Source organism: Symphalangus syndactylus, chromosome 8, assembly GCF_028878055.3.
Source record: "Symphalangus syndactylus isolate Jambi chromosome 8, NHGRI_mSymSyn1-v2.1_pri, whole genome shotgun sequence".
Lineage (NCBI taxonomy): Eukaryota > Metazoa > Chordata > Mammalia > Primates > Hylobatidae > Symphalangus > Symphalangus syndactylus.
This window is the reverse complement of record NC_072430.2, coordinates 101,572,843-101,588,497: the sequence shown is the minus strand read 5'-3', so window position 1 is coordinate 101,588,497 and position 15,655 is coordinate 101,572,843. Positions and strand designations below refer to the sequence as shown.

General features: G+C 40.5%; 1 protein-coding gene across 5 annotated transcripts in view; it reads left to right on the top strand.

Moving 5' to 3' along the window:
- SF3B1 (splicing factor 3b subunit 1) overlaps positions 1–15,655 on the top strand; it is a 45,143-nt gene that overhangs the window by 14,203 nt on the left and 15,285 nt on the right. For 2 of the 5 annotated variants that reach the window (XR_010122195.1, XM_055290107.2), the window contains exons 3-9: positions 1,800–1,904; positions 2,391–2,505; positions 4,341–4,420; positions 6,022–6,192; positions 12,899–13,136; positions 14,338–14,550; positions 14,806–14,927. Coding sequence is in view for 3 of the 5 variants with exons in the window: in XM_055290107.2 (XP_055146082.1) it covers positions 1,800–1,904; positions 2,391–2,505; positions 4,341–4,420; positions 6,022–6,192; positions 12,899–13,136; positions 14,338–14,550; positions 14,806–14,927 (1,044 nt within the window). In the remaining 2 variants the exon portion in view is untranslated. Of the gene's footprint in view, positions 1–1,799; positions 1,905–2,390; positions 4,191–4,340; positions 4,421–6,021; positions 6,193–12,898; positions 13,137–14,337; positions 14,551–14,805; positions 14,928–15,655 lie in introns of those variants that run through there. The other 3 variants (XM_055290108.2, XR_008659625.2, XM_055290110.2) reach the window with 3 other exon arrangements.

The following is a 15,655-nucleotide window of genomic DNA, read 5'->3' as shown; positions in this document are numbered from 1 at the left end:
GATTCAGTTACAGATAAACTTTATGTATATAGATTATCAAACTGGTTTTTCTTTTTTCCGTCTCACTCTGTTGCCCAGGCTGGAATGCAGTGGTGCAATCTCGGCTTACTGCATGCTCCGCCTCCAGGGTTCATAGCATTCTCCTGCCTCAGCCTCCCTAGTAGCTGGGACTACAGATGCCTGCTACCATGTCCAGCTAATTTTTTGTATTTTTAGTAGAGATGGGGTTTCACCGTATTAGCCAGGATGGTCTCGATCTCCTGAGCTCTTGATCCACCTGCCTCAGCCTCCCAGAGTGCTGGGATTACAGGCGTGAGCCACCGCACCCGGTTATTTTTTATTTTTTTTAATTTTTGGATAGGTGATGTGTATTTCTTTTTATCATTATACTTTAAATTCTAGGGTACATGTGCACAACGTGCAGGTTACATATGTATACATTTGCCATATTGGTGTGCTGCACCCATTAACTCGTCATTTACATTAGGTATATCTCCTAATGCTATCCCTCCCCCCTCCCCCCACCCCATGGCAGGCCCCGGTGTGTGATGGTCCCCATCCTGTGTCCAGGTGTTCTCATTGTTCAATTCCCACCTATGAGTGAGAACATGCGGTGCCAAACTGGTTATTTTTAAGAAATTCAAGTCACATTTTACTTTATAGTGGGCTCTCTCTTCCTCTTTTTTTTTTCTTGAGAGAAATTTAAAAGTCCCAAAAGGTGAAATTTCTAGAAGCCAGTCGTGGACTAGTTAGTGCTTTATTTGGGGGTCTCATACCCTAATTGTAAAAGAAAGTGATAGCTATATGTTTCAGAAGCTGAGGGGGAAATTGTCACTTTATCTTTAAATAAAATAAGTGAGGTGTTAAGATCTGGAGAATTACCCTGTGTTGCACTTTTATTTTTTATTTATTTTTATTACAGTAGACATGAGATCTCACTATGTATGTGGTTTTGTTTTTTGGAGACAAAGTCTTGCTCTGTTGCCCAGACTGAAGGCAGTGGCCAGATCATGCCTCACTGCAGCCTTCGCCTCCCGAGTTCAAGCAATTTTCCCACCTCAGCCTCCTGAGTAGCTGGGACTACATATGCACACCACCATGCCTGGCTAATTTTTGTATTTTTTTGGTAGAGACAGAGTTTCATCATGTTGCCCAGGCTGGTCTTGAACTCCTGGGCTCAATTAGTCCCTCTCCTTGGCCTCCCAAAGTGTTGAGATTACAGATGTGAGTCACCTTGCCCAACTGGGTCTCTGTCGCCTAGGCTAGTCTCAAAACTCCTACACTCAAGCCATTCTCCCACCTTGGCCTCCCAAACAGTTGTACTTTTTATACTAGAAAAGTAACAGTATAACATTGTTCTGTTTAAACATACTACTAGGGGCAAATACATTTAAAATTAAATATTTGTTTCTATGATTGTTAAATTGTGTTAAAAAACATGAGTTAAGAAAGTAGAAACTTCTAAAATAAGCTGTAGTTATCAAATTGAAAAAACTTTTTGTCTTCTGTGAAAAAATTAAATGCACAGGTTTTTCTAGTCCATACCTACTTTATCTTAATTGACATCTATAGAAAATATTCCTTGCTTAATCATTTTAAAAGTAAAGATAACTTTACCGAATTGAATAGGTTTTTGAGGTGAAAGAAAACCAATTGTTTCTCTAAGTTTTATGAAGGAGGACTTAGACATCACACTGTCAATAGATCTTTTGATTTCATGTTGAATCTTTGCATATTCTTTCTAATTTTTAAGTTCTAACATTTTGTTTATGGCTTTTTGGGGGGGGTTTTCATTGCAGGATGACGATGACTATTCATCATCTACAAGTTTGCTTGGTCAGAAGAAGCCAGGATATCATGCCCCTGTGGCATTGCTTAATGATATACCACAGTCAACAGAACAGGTGACCTTTCATTTTAAAAGCATAGTTTATTCAGCTAAAGAAAAGTGAATGTCTGAGTTCCCATAGAAACCTATAAATTTTAGGATACTTTAAGGATAATTATAAATAATAACTTATTTTGTAAAGGTGTAATCTTTTTTTTTTTTGACACAAGGTCTTGCTGCCTTGCTCAGGCTGATCCCAAACTCCTGGGCTCAAGCATTCCTCCTGTCTCAACCTCCCAAGTAGTTGAGATTATACACACAGGCCATCATGCCTGGCTGTAATCATTTAATGAAGCATTGAACTATGGAAATGTGGATATGTATATTACCTTGTTTCCATGTGCCTTATTTTTTTATATTAACATTTATCTGTGACACAGTACAGAATATTAGTAGGCATGTATTAAACATTTGTGCTTTACAGTGTTCTGATTTTTGTTTATGATACTCTGCTTTGTTATTTTAATAAAGTGGATATTAAGTGAGACATACCTCTTTTCAGTATGATCCATTTGCTGAGCACCGACCTCCGAAGATTGCAGACCGGGAAGATGAATACAAAAAGCATAGGCGGACCATGATAATTTCCCCAGAACGTCTTGATCCTTTTGCAGATGGTAATTCTTTCCCACTTTTCTATAAGTATTCAGAAATTTATTTGTATTAAGTTGTCTTTAGCCCTTTGATTTTTTTTGGCATGCTTCTGAATTTGCTTTTCTTTTTAAAAATCCCCCTTACTATAGATTTGTATAGATGTGGTTGAAGTCACAGATGCCATATTCTTCATCTTTATAATGCAAGTTTTCTTTCCAGGTAGAAGGACAAGAAAAAAATGAGCCAATGCCATAGAAACGCAAAGGGTTAAAGGTTTTACTTTTACTTTTGTTTTGGGTACGCTTTCTATACTTGGAACAAATGTGTTTTTCTGCTCAAAATACTTTCAAATTATTGAAAGTTTTCATTCCAAATCCTAGATTTTTAGGATTGTTACCCTTGAGAAACTGTTTCTCACACTAGAGCTCCCCGCATAGTGCTCTAAGTATAGCTTAGTAAAGGCACCTACTTTGCTCTAAGCATACTTAAAGTTAAAACAAAAGTATGTATACAAAGAATTTGATATTTTTAATAGTTGGAGTCTGTTTTGCTAATTTTAGTGTGCAAGTAAGCACAAGGGGCATAGTGAGCCTGATGGAAGCTTTCCTCAGGTGAGTGAGTTTCACAATCAAAATTAGGTGCCTGTTTCTTAAAATTAGATTCTGCTGCAGGTTTACATACTAGACTTTCAGCCTGCATGAATTAGTAGGGATATTCTTTTTTTACTTGCATAATTGTAATTGATTTAAACATGTATGCCAGAATTCACAGGCCCATACTAACTGTCCTTAATTTCTTTCCTACAGCAGTACTGCTATATGCCAGTCCTGTCTGCATTCTTAAGGGTGCAGTTCAACACATCCTCTCTAGATTATGGTGAAAAAGTATTCCAAAGGAAGTCTTATCAGAGCTAGTGTCAGAAAGAATGACACTACCAATTGGGCATGATCTTCAGCATAGGAAATGTCTTAGAATTTTATTATTTTTTCCTAAATTGTGATGCTATACTACTTGTATAGCTAGTTACCACATTTCTAAAGCATAGTGTGCCTCTGTGAATCTTGTTATATACTGTTTGGGCTTCTGTAAGATATTTTGAAGTTTGAAAAGCAAATACTGAAACTTTAACCAAGAGACTGACACATCTCTGTACACCACGTTGCTTCTGTGTGCATCATAATAACTGGTAGAAGTAATATATTTAAAGTAATATGTTTCCAGTTTTAATTTATGCTTTCTAAGAAATAAAAATATGTTTTCTGGGTCAACAAAACTAAAAGCACGAAGCCCTTTTTAGTAATGTGACATCAGAATAAGATTATAGGTATATTTTTAAAATCAGATTTTCTAAACTACAATTGTTTTAGAACACTGTATGAAGAACTTACCTAGTCATAGTTATTTGTAGTCAGGATTTTAACAGCTTGCAACAGGTAATGTTTTGAATATAAATATCTTTCCAAAGTGTTACTAATGGTAAAGAGATAATTTTCTAGGCTTCTATTCTGCTGCTTGAAGTCAGAACTGCTGATGGAGACAAAGGCACGAAAGTGTACGTATTCCGGATTAGCAACCCAGGAACCCATCACTTCTGAAGACTCTAAACTGTGCTGTCATTTTGTTTTTATATGCATTAAAATATTTGTTTTAAACTGCTGTAGATGTTTGTGTTCAAACAGGTTAAATTGATCAGCAAACTCAATAAAAAGTAAGATGTATAATTATTAAAGTTTTCCATCAAAAAATAATTTAAATGATTATGGAATAACATAATATATAGAGCAGGGCAGATAAATCAGTTGAACCTGATTATTTTTTATTTATTGTACTCTTTTCCTGTTGCTGTTCTTTTCTGCAGGAGGGAAGACCCCTGATCCTAAAATGAATGCTAGGACTTACATGGATGTAATGCGAGAACAACACTTGACTAAAGAAGAAGTATGTAAACCTGTCTCCTGTTTTAATGGTTGTGAATGAATGTAAATACAGTTGTGATTGAGAGACTGTTCGGTTTCTTTTTTGCTATTTGCTGCACAAATATTTTAATAGTATTAATAAAAATTAACTGAGAAAGAATCTTACCCCCAAATTATAGCACCTTCCAAATAAAATTTTTCATTTCTATATCCTTTTCTAGTCCTGGGCCCTTGGCTGTATATGTATGTATGTATGTGTCTCACAAGGGATTTTTTTTTTTTTTTTTTTTGGACACAGAGTCTCACTGTGTCATCCAGGCTTGAGTGCAGTGGCGTGATCTTGTCTCACTGCAGTCTTTGCTTCCCAGGTTCAAGTTATCCTCCCACTTCAGCCTCCCGAGTAGCTGGGAACAAAAGCGTGTGTCACCATGCCTAACTAATTTTTGTATTTTTAGTAGAGATGGGGTTTCACCATGTTGGCCAGGCTGGTCTCGAACTCCTGACCTCAGGTGATCTGCCTGCCTCAGCCTCCCAAAGTGCTGGGATTACAGGTGTGAGCCACTGTGCCTGGCCATTACAGGGGTGGTTTCTGTGCGGAGAAGGTTGATGGTGTGTATCTGAACCCAGTATGTTAGGGAAAAGTCACAGAGTTCAGTGTGAGATTCTGTAAGTTTCAGTTTGGATGTAAGTGGAGAATTTTGAATAATTCCTTTTGGCCTACAGAGATTATGCCATTTTGTCTAATAACTGCCTACTTTTTGTTTGTTTGTTTTGAGCAGAGTCTTGCTTTGTTGCCCAGGCTGAAGTGCAGTGATGCGATTTCAGCTTACTGCACCCTCTGCCTCCTGGGTCCAAGCGATTCTCCTGCCAGAGCCTCCTGAGTTTCTGGGATTGCAGGTGTGCGCCACCATGCCCGGCTAATTTTCGTATTTCTTTTTTTTTTTTTTTTTTTTTTTTTAAGTAGAGATGGGGTTTCATTATGTTGGCCAGGCTGGTCTCGAACTCCTGACCTCAGGTAATCTGCCCGCCTTAACCTCCCAAAGTGCTGGGGTTACAGGTGTGAGCCACCATACCCAGCCTCCTCCATTACTATTATGAATATATAATAGATTTTATATGTTGAATGAGTTAAATGGGATGGTAAAACCCCATTTTAACGGTACAGAGTGAATTAAATGTGCATCCATTATCACTATGCATATTTACATAATTTGTCAGTGTAAATAAAACAATTTTATTATTTTTATCTTTTACCATTTTTCTATCTTGTTCCATAGTCTTAATTGCTATTTATATGAGTTTTGAAGAAAACCGTATTTTTCAGTGGAAGCATTATGGTTCTCCATTGTTGACTAAAGATTTTCCTTCACCTCCAATATATAAACTACAGTGTGCTATGTTACAAATTCTGAACTTGCTTATCTTTTGTTTAGAAAGGCATTATGTAAAACGAAATAAAGACACACAGGCTATGGAACCAGCTAGCATAGAAAGGAGATCACAGTACCATAGAAAGGAGAATGAGCGAAGTATAAAATAGGATGTTAAGTGGAAATGATTGCGCTAATGGTAGAAAAATATATTGAAAGCATTTTAAAGGTAAATACTCATTGTTTTTTTCAGCGAGAAATTAGGCAACAGCTAGCAGAAAAAGCTAAAGCTGGAGAACTAAAAGTCGTCAATGGAGCAGCAGCGTCCCAGCCTCCATCAAAACGAAAACGGCGTTGGGATCAAACAGCTGATCAGACTCCTGGTGCCACTCCCAAAAAACTATCAAGTTGGGATCAGGCAGAGGTAATTTCTTTTTGTTTTTTGTTATTACTGTTAAAAAATTTTTTTCTGTTATGGACTGTATTAGTCTGCTTGGGTTGCCATAACAAGATACCACAGACTGGGTGCCTTAAACAACAGACATTGATTTTTTTTGCAGTTCTGGAGGCTTGAAATCCAAGATCAGAGTGCCAACAGGGTTGGTGTTTGTTGAGGGCTCTCTTGCTGTGTCCTCACGTGGCCTTTCTCTGTGCCAGCAAGGTCTGTTGTCCCTGCTCTTCCTATGAGGACATCAGTCTTATTAGATTAGGGCCCCACCCTCATGACCTCATTTGACCTTAATTTACCTCCCTAAAGGCCCAGTCTCCAAATACAGTCACAATGGGGGTTAGGACTTCAACATACAAATTTTGAGGGGCATGCAATTTAGTCCATATCATGGAATAAGGAAAGTTCTTTTTAGAATATTAAATACAGACATGTAGGTATGTTACATTGTGGAGGTTGGGTATGATATAGTGGTCTTCCTTATCTTCTAGACAGATAACTTAAGTCCCTCACTACAGGCAGCAAATAGTCAATGCTACTCCATTCCCTTGGCCAGTCTACTCTCCTACCTTTTTTTTTTTTTTTTAAAACATTTGTTTTGGAGGCTGAATGCGTTGGCTCATGCCTATAATCTCAGCATTTTGGGGGTCCAGGTGGGAAGATTGGTTGAGCTCAAGGAGTTTGAGACTAGCTTGGGCAACAGAGGGAGATCCTGTCTTTACAAAAAAAAAAATTAGCTGAGCATAGTGGTGCATGCCTGTAGTCCCAGCTACTGGGGTATGGGGGGGGTGGTGGGGGCCGAGGTGGGAGGATCCCTTGATCCCAGGAGGTAGAGGTTGTAGTGAGCTATGATCGTGCCACTGCATTCCAGCCTGGTGACAGAGTAAGACTCTGTCTCAAAAAAACAAAACGATGGAGACTGTAAAATCTTTCTTAGAAATGTATTTCCTAGTTCTGTAGAAATGGTTGTATTAGATGTTTTCTATCATTTAATAATATACTTGCGACTAAAAGATATAAGTGCTGCATAAAAGTAGCTAATTATGTTAGACTATCATATGTGCCTTTATTATGTTTGTCATTATCCTGAATAGAAAGGTCTTTAAAATTGATTTTTTAGAAAGCACTTGAAAATATTTAATCATTGCTAGAAAAATAAAGCGTCTGGATGCGGTGGCTCACGCCTGTAATCCCAGCATTTTGGGAGGCCAAGACAGGTGGATCTTGAGGTCAGGAGTTCAAGACCAGCCTGGCCAACATAGTGAAACCCCATCTCTACTAAAAATACAAAAAAATTAGCCGGGCATGGTGGCGTGTGCCTGTAGTCCCAGATACTCGGGAGGCTGAGACAGGAGAATCGCTTGAACCCGGGAGGCGGAGGTTGTAGTGAGCTGAGATTACGCCACTCTGCTCTAGCTTGGGCAACAGAGTGAGACTTTGTCTCAAAATAAATAAATAAATAATTAAAGCTACTCTTTTGCTTATGCACCATTTCCCTTCCCCTCTTGGAGACTCTCATCATGTACCATTAATTTTTTTCTCCATACTAGATTATCAGCAGCAGCAAACACGTTTTACCATGCTTTGTCTTAACAACAGCAACATAAAACCTGCAGAAAACATCTCTTAACCCTCATTCACATCCTCATTCAGCTACAATCTTGTTTCTATATCTTTTTAGAACAAAGTGCTTTGTTCTTTGTTTTTTTCTTGAGGTAGGGTCTCATTCTGTTGCCAAGGTTGGAGTGCAGGGGTGCAATAATAGCTCACTGCAGCCTCCACCTCCTGGGCTCAAATGATCCTCCCACCTCAACCCCCCCAAGTAGATGGGACTATAGACACGTACCACCATGCCTGGCTAGTTTTTTATTTTTTTGTAGAAACGGGTCTCACCATGTTGTCCAGGTTGGTCTCAAACTCCTGGGCTTAAGCAGTCCATCTGCCTCAGCCTTGCAAAGTGCTGGGATTACAGGCATGAGCTCCAAATGCCTTGAATGAGTCGTTTGTACTTGCTTTCTCTGCTTACATAGTTCTAGTCTTACGTAGTTTCTAGTCTTTACGTAGTTCTAGTCTACTCCACCTAAAATCTCTTGTCAAGGTCACTTGGCCCCTAATTGATAAATTTAAAAAGTGTATTTTCATTTCTCATATGACTTAGCATATCAAGAACATTTGACATTTCTTCATACCCTTTTCTCTCTCAGTCTCTGGGTTTTAGCCTTTCTTGCTTCCCCTCAAAATCTCAGTGGCTACTACTCCTTAGTCTTGTTTGCTGGATCCTCATTCTTCTTACCTCTGAACTTTGGGGTGTTACAGTAGTGCTGAGTCTTTTGGATTCTTTTCCATCTGTGCTCAATCCCTAGGATCTCATTCTTGTCTTTATATACCATTTGTATAAGATAGCTCCCAAACTTATAAATCTGTCCTCTGCTTCTGTTCCGCAGACTTGCGTATTTGTTCAGCCTGACATATTTATTTGGCTGTTCAATGGGCATTTCAAAATCAGTATTTCTAAAAGAAAATTATTGATTTTCTTCGCATACATCTCTTCTCAATCCTGCTCCCCTGGTCTTTCCTGTGTCTGTTTGGCTCAAGCAAAACATTTAGGGCTGGACGCAGTGGCTCATGCCTGTAATCCCAGCACTTTGGGAGGCCAAAGTGGGTGGATCATTTGAGGTCAGGAGTTCAAGACCAGCTTGGCCAACATGGTGAAACCCCAACTCTAGTTAAAATACAAAAATTAGCCCGGCATGTTGGCAGGCGCCTGTAATCCCAGCTACTTGGGAGGCTGAGGCAGGAGAATCACTTGAACCCAGGAGGTGGAGGTTGCAGCGAGCGGAGATTGCGCCACTGCACTTCAGTCTTGTGACAGAGTGAGACTCTCTCAAAAACAAAAACAAGAACAACAATAACAAAAAAACATTTAGGGAGTCATCCTATATTCCTTATTCTCTTACCCCATATCTTACCCATATACATTTTCTTGGCATCACCTTTAAATATATTAAGGAGCTAGCCACTTATCATGATCTCTGCCTCTACCATCCTAGTCTAAATCACTATTAGCTCTAGCCTAGACTGCTATAGATTTAACTTATAAACCAAGAAAAAACCTATCAGATCATGCAGTGTTTCCCCAAACCCAGAATTGGGATATACAAAACCTAATACCTAATTTCTAAACAATTTAGTTTAAGGTGAGGACTTCTCATTTGCTTGGTTATATGTAGGAGGGATTTGGTTCTGCTCAGTATAAGTAACTACTAGCTATATTTTTAATTTTGATTTTAATTTTTGAGACAGAGTCTTGTTCTGTCACCCATGGGTAGCTGGAGTGCATTGGTGCAATCTCAGCTCATTGCAATCTCCGCCTCCCAGACTCAAGTGACTCTTGTGCCTCAGCCTCCCAAGTAGCTGGGATTACAGGCGTGTGCCATCACGCCCAGCTAATTTTTGTATTTTTAGTAGAGACAGGGTTTCTCCATGTTGGCCAGGCTGGTCTTGAACCCCTGGTCTCAAGTGATCCCCCCCACCTTGGCCTCCCAAAGTGCTGGGATTACAGTTATGAGCCACCATGTCCAGCCAAGTAACTAGTAGCTTTAATTCTATGGATGACATTCAGTACTAAGTTTGAGAAAAAGAAAGAAGTTTGTCCTCCTGGTAATTGTTTAACTGTATGCACGTAACTAGACACAAGAGCTGATATCTTTCTTTCTTTTTTTTTTTGAGACAGAGTCTTGCTCTGTCACCCAGACTAGAGTGATGATTTCGGTCCCCTGCAACCTCCGCCTCCTGGGTTCAAGCGATTCTCCTGCCTCAGCCTCCCAAGTAGCTGGGATTATAGGTGCCTGCCACCACGCCTGGCTAATTTTTAGTGGAGACAGGGTTTCGCCATGTTGGCCAGGCTGGTCTCAAACTCCCGACCTCAGGTGACCCACCTGCCTCGGCCTCCCAAAGTGCTGGGATTATAGGTGTGAGCCACTGCAGCTAGCATGAGAGCTGATATGCTGATACCTTTCTTATAAAAACTACAGAGACTCGGCCAGGCACGGTGGCTCACGCCTATAATCCCAGCACTTTGGGAGGCCGAATGGGCAGATCACCTGAGGTCGAGAGGTTGAGACCATCCTGGCCAACATGGTGAAACCCCATCTCTACTAAAAATACAAAAAATTAGCCAGGCGTGGTGGCAGGCACCTGTAATCCTAGCTACTCAGGAGGCTGAGGCAGGAGAATCGCTTGAACCCGGGAGACATAGGTTGCAGGGAGCCGAGATTGAGCCATTGCACTCTGGCCCAGGTGACAGAGTGAGACTCTGTCTCAAATAAAAAATAAATAAATAAAAAAATCAGAGACTCAGACTTTTTTAAAAATTCTGTTCACTTAATACAACTGTATTCTAATCATAATTGTAGGAATTACAATAGATAATAGAATTTATTTCCCACCTTTCCTTATAATTCAGCAGGAGGGACAGATGCCAGAATGGAGATTTTAAACAATTTGTGTGCTTTATTTACCTAATCCAGAATCTTTCAACCCTGAGTAATAGTAAAATCTTTTTTTTTTTTTTTTTTTTTTTTTTGAGACAGAGTCTCACTTTCACCCAGGCTGGAGTGCAGTGGCGCGATCTTGGCTCATTGCAACCTCCACCTCCTGGGTTTAGGCAATTCTCATGCCTCACCCTCCTGAGTAGCTGGAATTACAGGTGTGCACCACCACACCCAGCTATTTTTATTTATTTTTATTTTTTATTTTTAGTAGAGATGGGCTTTTGCCATGTTGGCCAGGCTGGTCTCAACTCCTGGCCTCAATTGATCTGCCTGCCTGGCCTTCCAAAGCGCTGGGATTACAGGCATGAACCACCATGCCCGGCCCTGAGTAGTATGTTTTTAAGGGAAAAACTATTGAGTCTTAAGCTTGTTTAATGGTACCATGCAAATTTGCAAACATAAAGGTAGATAAAGTCCTTGTGTCTGTAAGAGCTCCCAACTTTCTCAACTATTTTTCTTCTTTTTTTGAGATGGGGTCTCGCTTTGTCACCCAGGCTGGAGTGCAGTGGTGCTATCTTGGCTCACTGCAAACTCCACCTCCTGGGTTCACGCCATTCTCCTGCCTCAGCCTCCTGAGTAGCTGGGACTACAGGCGCCTGCCACAATGCCTGGCTAACTTTTTTGTATTTTTAGTAGAAACGGGGTTTTACCATATTAGCCAGGATGGTCTCTATCTTCTGACCTTGTGATCCGCCCCCCTCTGCCTCCCAAAGTGCTGTGATTGCGGGCGTGAGCCACCGCGCCCGGCCAAGAGCTCCCAACTTTAAAACAAATATATAAAGTACATTACACATCCTATGGAATACTTAGAGGCAGTATATAAGTACAAATTTTGTTTTCTTTACACTCAACTCTATGCTGCTTTGATATGATACTGTCTTTATTGGTGGAGATTCTTTTGCTATTACATGCAGTCAGTTGTCCAACTATTACTCTCTGTTTGAACTGCTGTGGAACTCTTGATGTTACTTAAACCCACCTCTCAGCCTGGGCAGCATAGTAAGACTCTTATCTCTCCAAGAAATAAAAAATTAACTGGGTGTGGTGGTGTGCGCCTGTATGTAGTCTCAGCTACTCAGGAGGCTGACATGGGAGGATCGCTTGAGCCTGGTAGGTGGAGACTGCAGTGAGCCATGATTGTGCCACTGCACTCAACCTGGGCGACAGAGTGAGACCCTGTGTCAAAAAACAAATGAAAATCCACCTCTCATCTTTTTTTCATTAATCTTGCCAGCATCAGCTAGGGTAATATTATTTGGTACACATGTAACTGTACAAACAAACTGATCTCAAGATTGAAATCATGTGACAGTATCTGGTTATAATTACATAGGTGGGGCCTGGTGCGGTGGCTCACGCCTGTAATCCCAGCACTGTGGGAGGCTGAGGTGGGTGGATCACGAGGTCAGGAGTTCGAGACCAGCCTGACCAACGTGGAGAAACCCTGTTTCTACTAAAAATACAAAAATTAGCCAGGCGTGGTGGCAGGCACCTCTAATCCCAGCTACTCAGGAGGGTGAGGCAGGAGAATCACTTGAACCCGGGAGGCAGAGGTTGCTGTGAGCCAAGATCGCGCCATGGCACTCCAGCCTGGGTGACAGAGCGAGACTCTGTCTCAAAAAAAAAAAAAAAAAAATTTACATAGGTGATCCAAAGCATGCTTTTATTAATTAAACACACACAATTAAACAAAACATCAACAGGACTATTTTCTTAGAACATATGAATTCCTTCTTCCCTAAATACGTGTCTCTAAGCCCCACTTTGAGAAGTACTAATGTAATTAGAGCTGAAAGCCTTCGATTACAGATCTAGACAGAGAAACCTCAGTGATTTCCCCCAAAGTCACAGAGCTATTAATGGCATATCAAAGATTCATACTGATAATATTTTGTTTTTTTAAGCTGGGACTTTTGTCAGTGCTTCGGATTGAAACTTTACATTGTTTTTAATCATAAACATTTGCTAGAAAGTAGGTATCTTTTCCTATAAGTAGAGGTAGTGTCCTCTAACTTTTAATTATAGTGCATAGAACTAGAACATTTTTCGTTTAAAGTTTTTTATTTTATGGAAATTTTCTAATTATTTCTATGTGGGTGTGTGAAATAAAAGTTTTTTGCTTTTTTAAGACCCCTGGACATACTCCTTCCTTAAGATGGGATGAGACACCAGGTCGTGCAAAGGGAAGTGAGACTCCTGGAGCAACCCCAGGCTCAAAAATATGGGATCCTACACCTAGCCACACACCAGCGGGAGCTGCTACTCCTGGACGAGGCGATACACCAGGCCATGCGACACCAGGCCATGGAGGCGCAACTTCTAGTGCTCGTAAAAACAGATGGGATGAAACCCCCAAAACAGAGAGAGGTACTTTTAGTGGAGTATGGGTGTGTGGGTGAAATGTTGAGTGGTATGTTTACAGACTGAAATGTGTTCTGTTTATTCCTGGGTGGACATGTATAAATAACCAGCTGCTTTTGGGGGACAGATTAAGAATAGAACAGATCATATGCCTAATTTTGTTCACTTCTTGAAGAGGTTTAAGATTTAAGGAAGAACCTTAGGTAAAAGAAAAGTTAGTAGGCCGTAACCTTTGATTTTGTGTGTTTCTTTAGAGATAGGGTCTTGCTCACTGTAGCCTTGACATCCTAGGCTCAAGCGATCTTCCCACCTCAGCCTTCTGAGTAGCTGAGACTATAGGGGCATGCCACCATGCCTGGCTAATTTTTTTTTTTTTTTTTTTTTTGAGTTGGAGTTTTGCTCTTGTTGCCCAGGCTGGAATGCAATGGTGCGATCTCGGCTCACTGCAATCTCCGCCTCCTGGATTCAGGCAATTCTCCTGCCTCAGCCTTCCTGAGTAGCTGGGATTACAGGCATGCGCCACCAAGCCCGGCTAATTTTGTATTTTTAGTAGAGACGGGATTTCTCTGTGCTGGTCAGGCGGGTCTCGAACTCCCAACCTCAGATGATCTGCCCCCCTCGGCCTTCTGAAATGCTGGGATTACAGGCGTGAGCCACCGCTCCTGGCCCCTGGCTAATTTTTAAATTTTTTGTAGAGTCAATGTCTTGCCTCATTGCCCAGCCTGATCTTGAACTCCTGGTTTCAAGTGATCTCCTGCCAAAGTGTTGGAATTGCAGGCATGAACCACTGTGCCTAGCTTACCCTTTGTTTTTCATTATGGAAAAATGTACATAACATCAAATTTACTTTTTTTGTTGTTGTTGTTGAGACAGAGTCTTGCTCTGTCACCCAAGCTAGAGTGCAGTGGTGCGCTCTCGGCTGACTGCAACCTCTGCCTCCCGGGTTCAAGCGATTCTTTTGCTTCAGCCCCCTGAGTAGCTGGGATTACAAGCGCCCACCACCACACCTGGCTACTTTTTGTATTTTTAGTAGAGACGGAGTTTCATCATGTTGGTCAGGCTGGTCTCAAGCAGCTTTAAATGGGTCACCATTTTAGGAATATTCTATTTTAGAACTTGATAGTTTTGAGTATAACTGTTAGAGAATAAAGAATATTATTTTAACAGTGATTAAAATTGTGGTTTTACTCACTCTTTCTTTTTAAAGATACTCCTGGGCATGGAAGTGGATGGGCTGAGACTCCTCGAACAGATCGAGGTGGAGATTCTATTGGTGAAACACCGACTCCTGGAGCCAGTAAAAGAAAATCACGGTGGGATGAGACACCAGCTAGTCAGATGGGTGGAAGCACTCCAGTTCTGACCCCTGGAAAGACACCAATTGGCACACCAGCCATGAACATGGCTACCCCTACTCCAGGTAGAACTCTCTCATTGGAAATAATTGTTTTTTTCTCCATAAATTATTTAATTTTTTTTCCTTTGTGGTATTCTGTGTGCTATTAATGTCAACTTCTAGCAAGAATAAGGAGATATACAAATTTAAGTCTTGGTTTGCATTTCTAATATAAAAGCAAATAAATAATAGGGTTGATCTTAACTCTCTTTTATCTCAATGTATGTAATAATACAGTCTTGTACTATAGCTTATATAAAAATTTGCTTTTCTTGGTAGGTCACATAATGAGTATGACTCCTGAACAGCTTCAGGCTTGGCGGTGGGAAAGAGAAATTGATGAGAGAAATCGCCCACTTTCTGATGAGGAATTAGATGCTATGTTCCCAGAAGGATATAAGGTAGTACATCAAATTTGAATGAGGTGGTATTTAGGATATACATTTATTTTAAATAGTGAAAAAATTGATGAAGCTTGCATTGGCTTTGCCCAAATTTACTATTGTCATTCCATTCTCTTAGCTATTTCCAGGTATATTTCAGTTCCAAATAGAGATGAAAAGAAATGAACAACATGAAACTTTTATTACTTTTTGAAAGACATCTCAAAGACTTGTGTACAGGTGTATTGGTTATTCTTTGAGAGCTGCTGGCGCTTCAGTTTTCTAGCAGTCCCAGGAATAAGCTCATTTAGATTGTGGTTATTTTACTTGGTGCTTCACCAAGATTTTATGTACTTAAGTTTATGGATTGTCAGTGGACACAAAGAATATTCTTTTTTTTTTTTTTTTTTTTTTTTAAGATGGAGTCTCACTCTGTCGCCCAGGCTGGAGTGCAGTGGCGTGATTTCGGCTCATTGCAACCTCCGCCTCCCAGGTTCAAGCGATTCTCTTGCCTGAGTCTCCCAGGTAGCTGGGATTACAGGCGTCCACCACCACACCTGGCTGACCTTTGTATTTCTAGTAGAAAGAGGGTTTTGCCATGTTGGCCAGGCTGATCTTGAACTCCTGACCTCAAGTGATCCGTCCCTCTCAGCCTCCCAAAGTGCTGGGATTACAGGCGTGAGTTACTGTGCCTGGCCTTGTTTTTACCATATCAACCTAAAATTTATTTTGAACTATAAAATTTT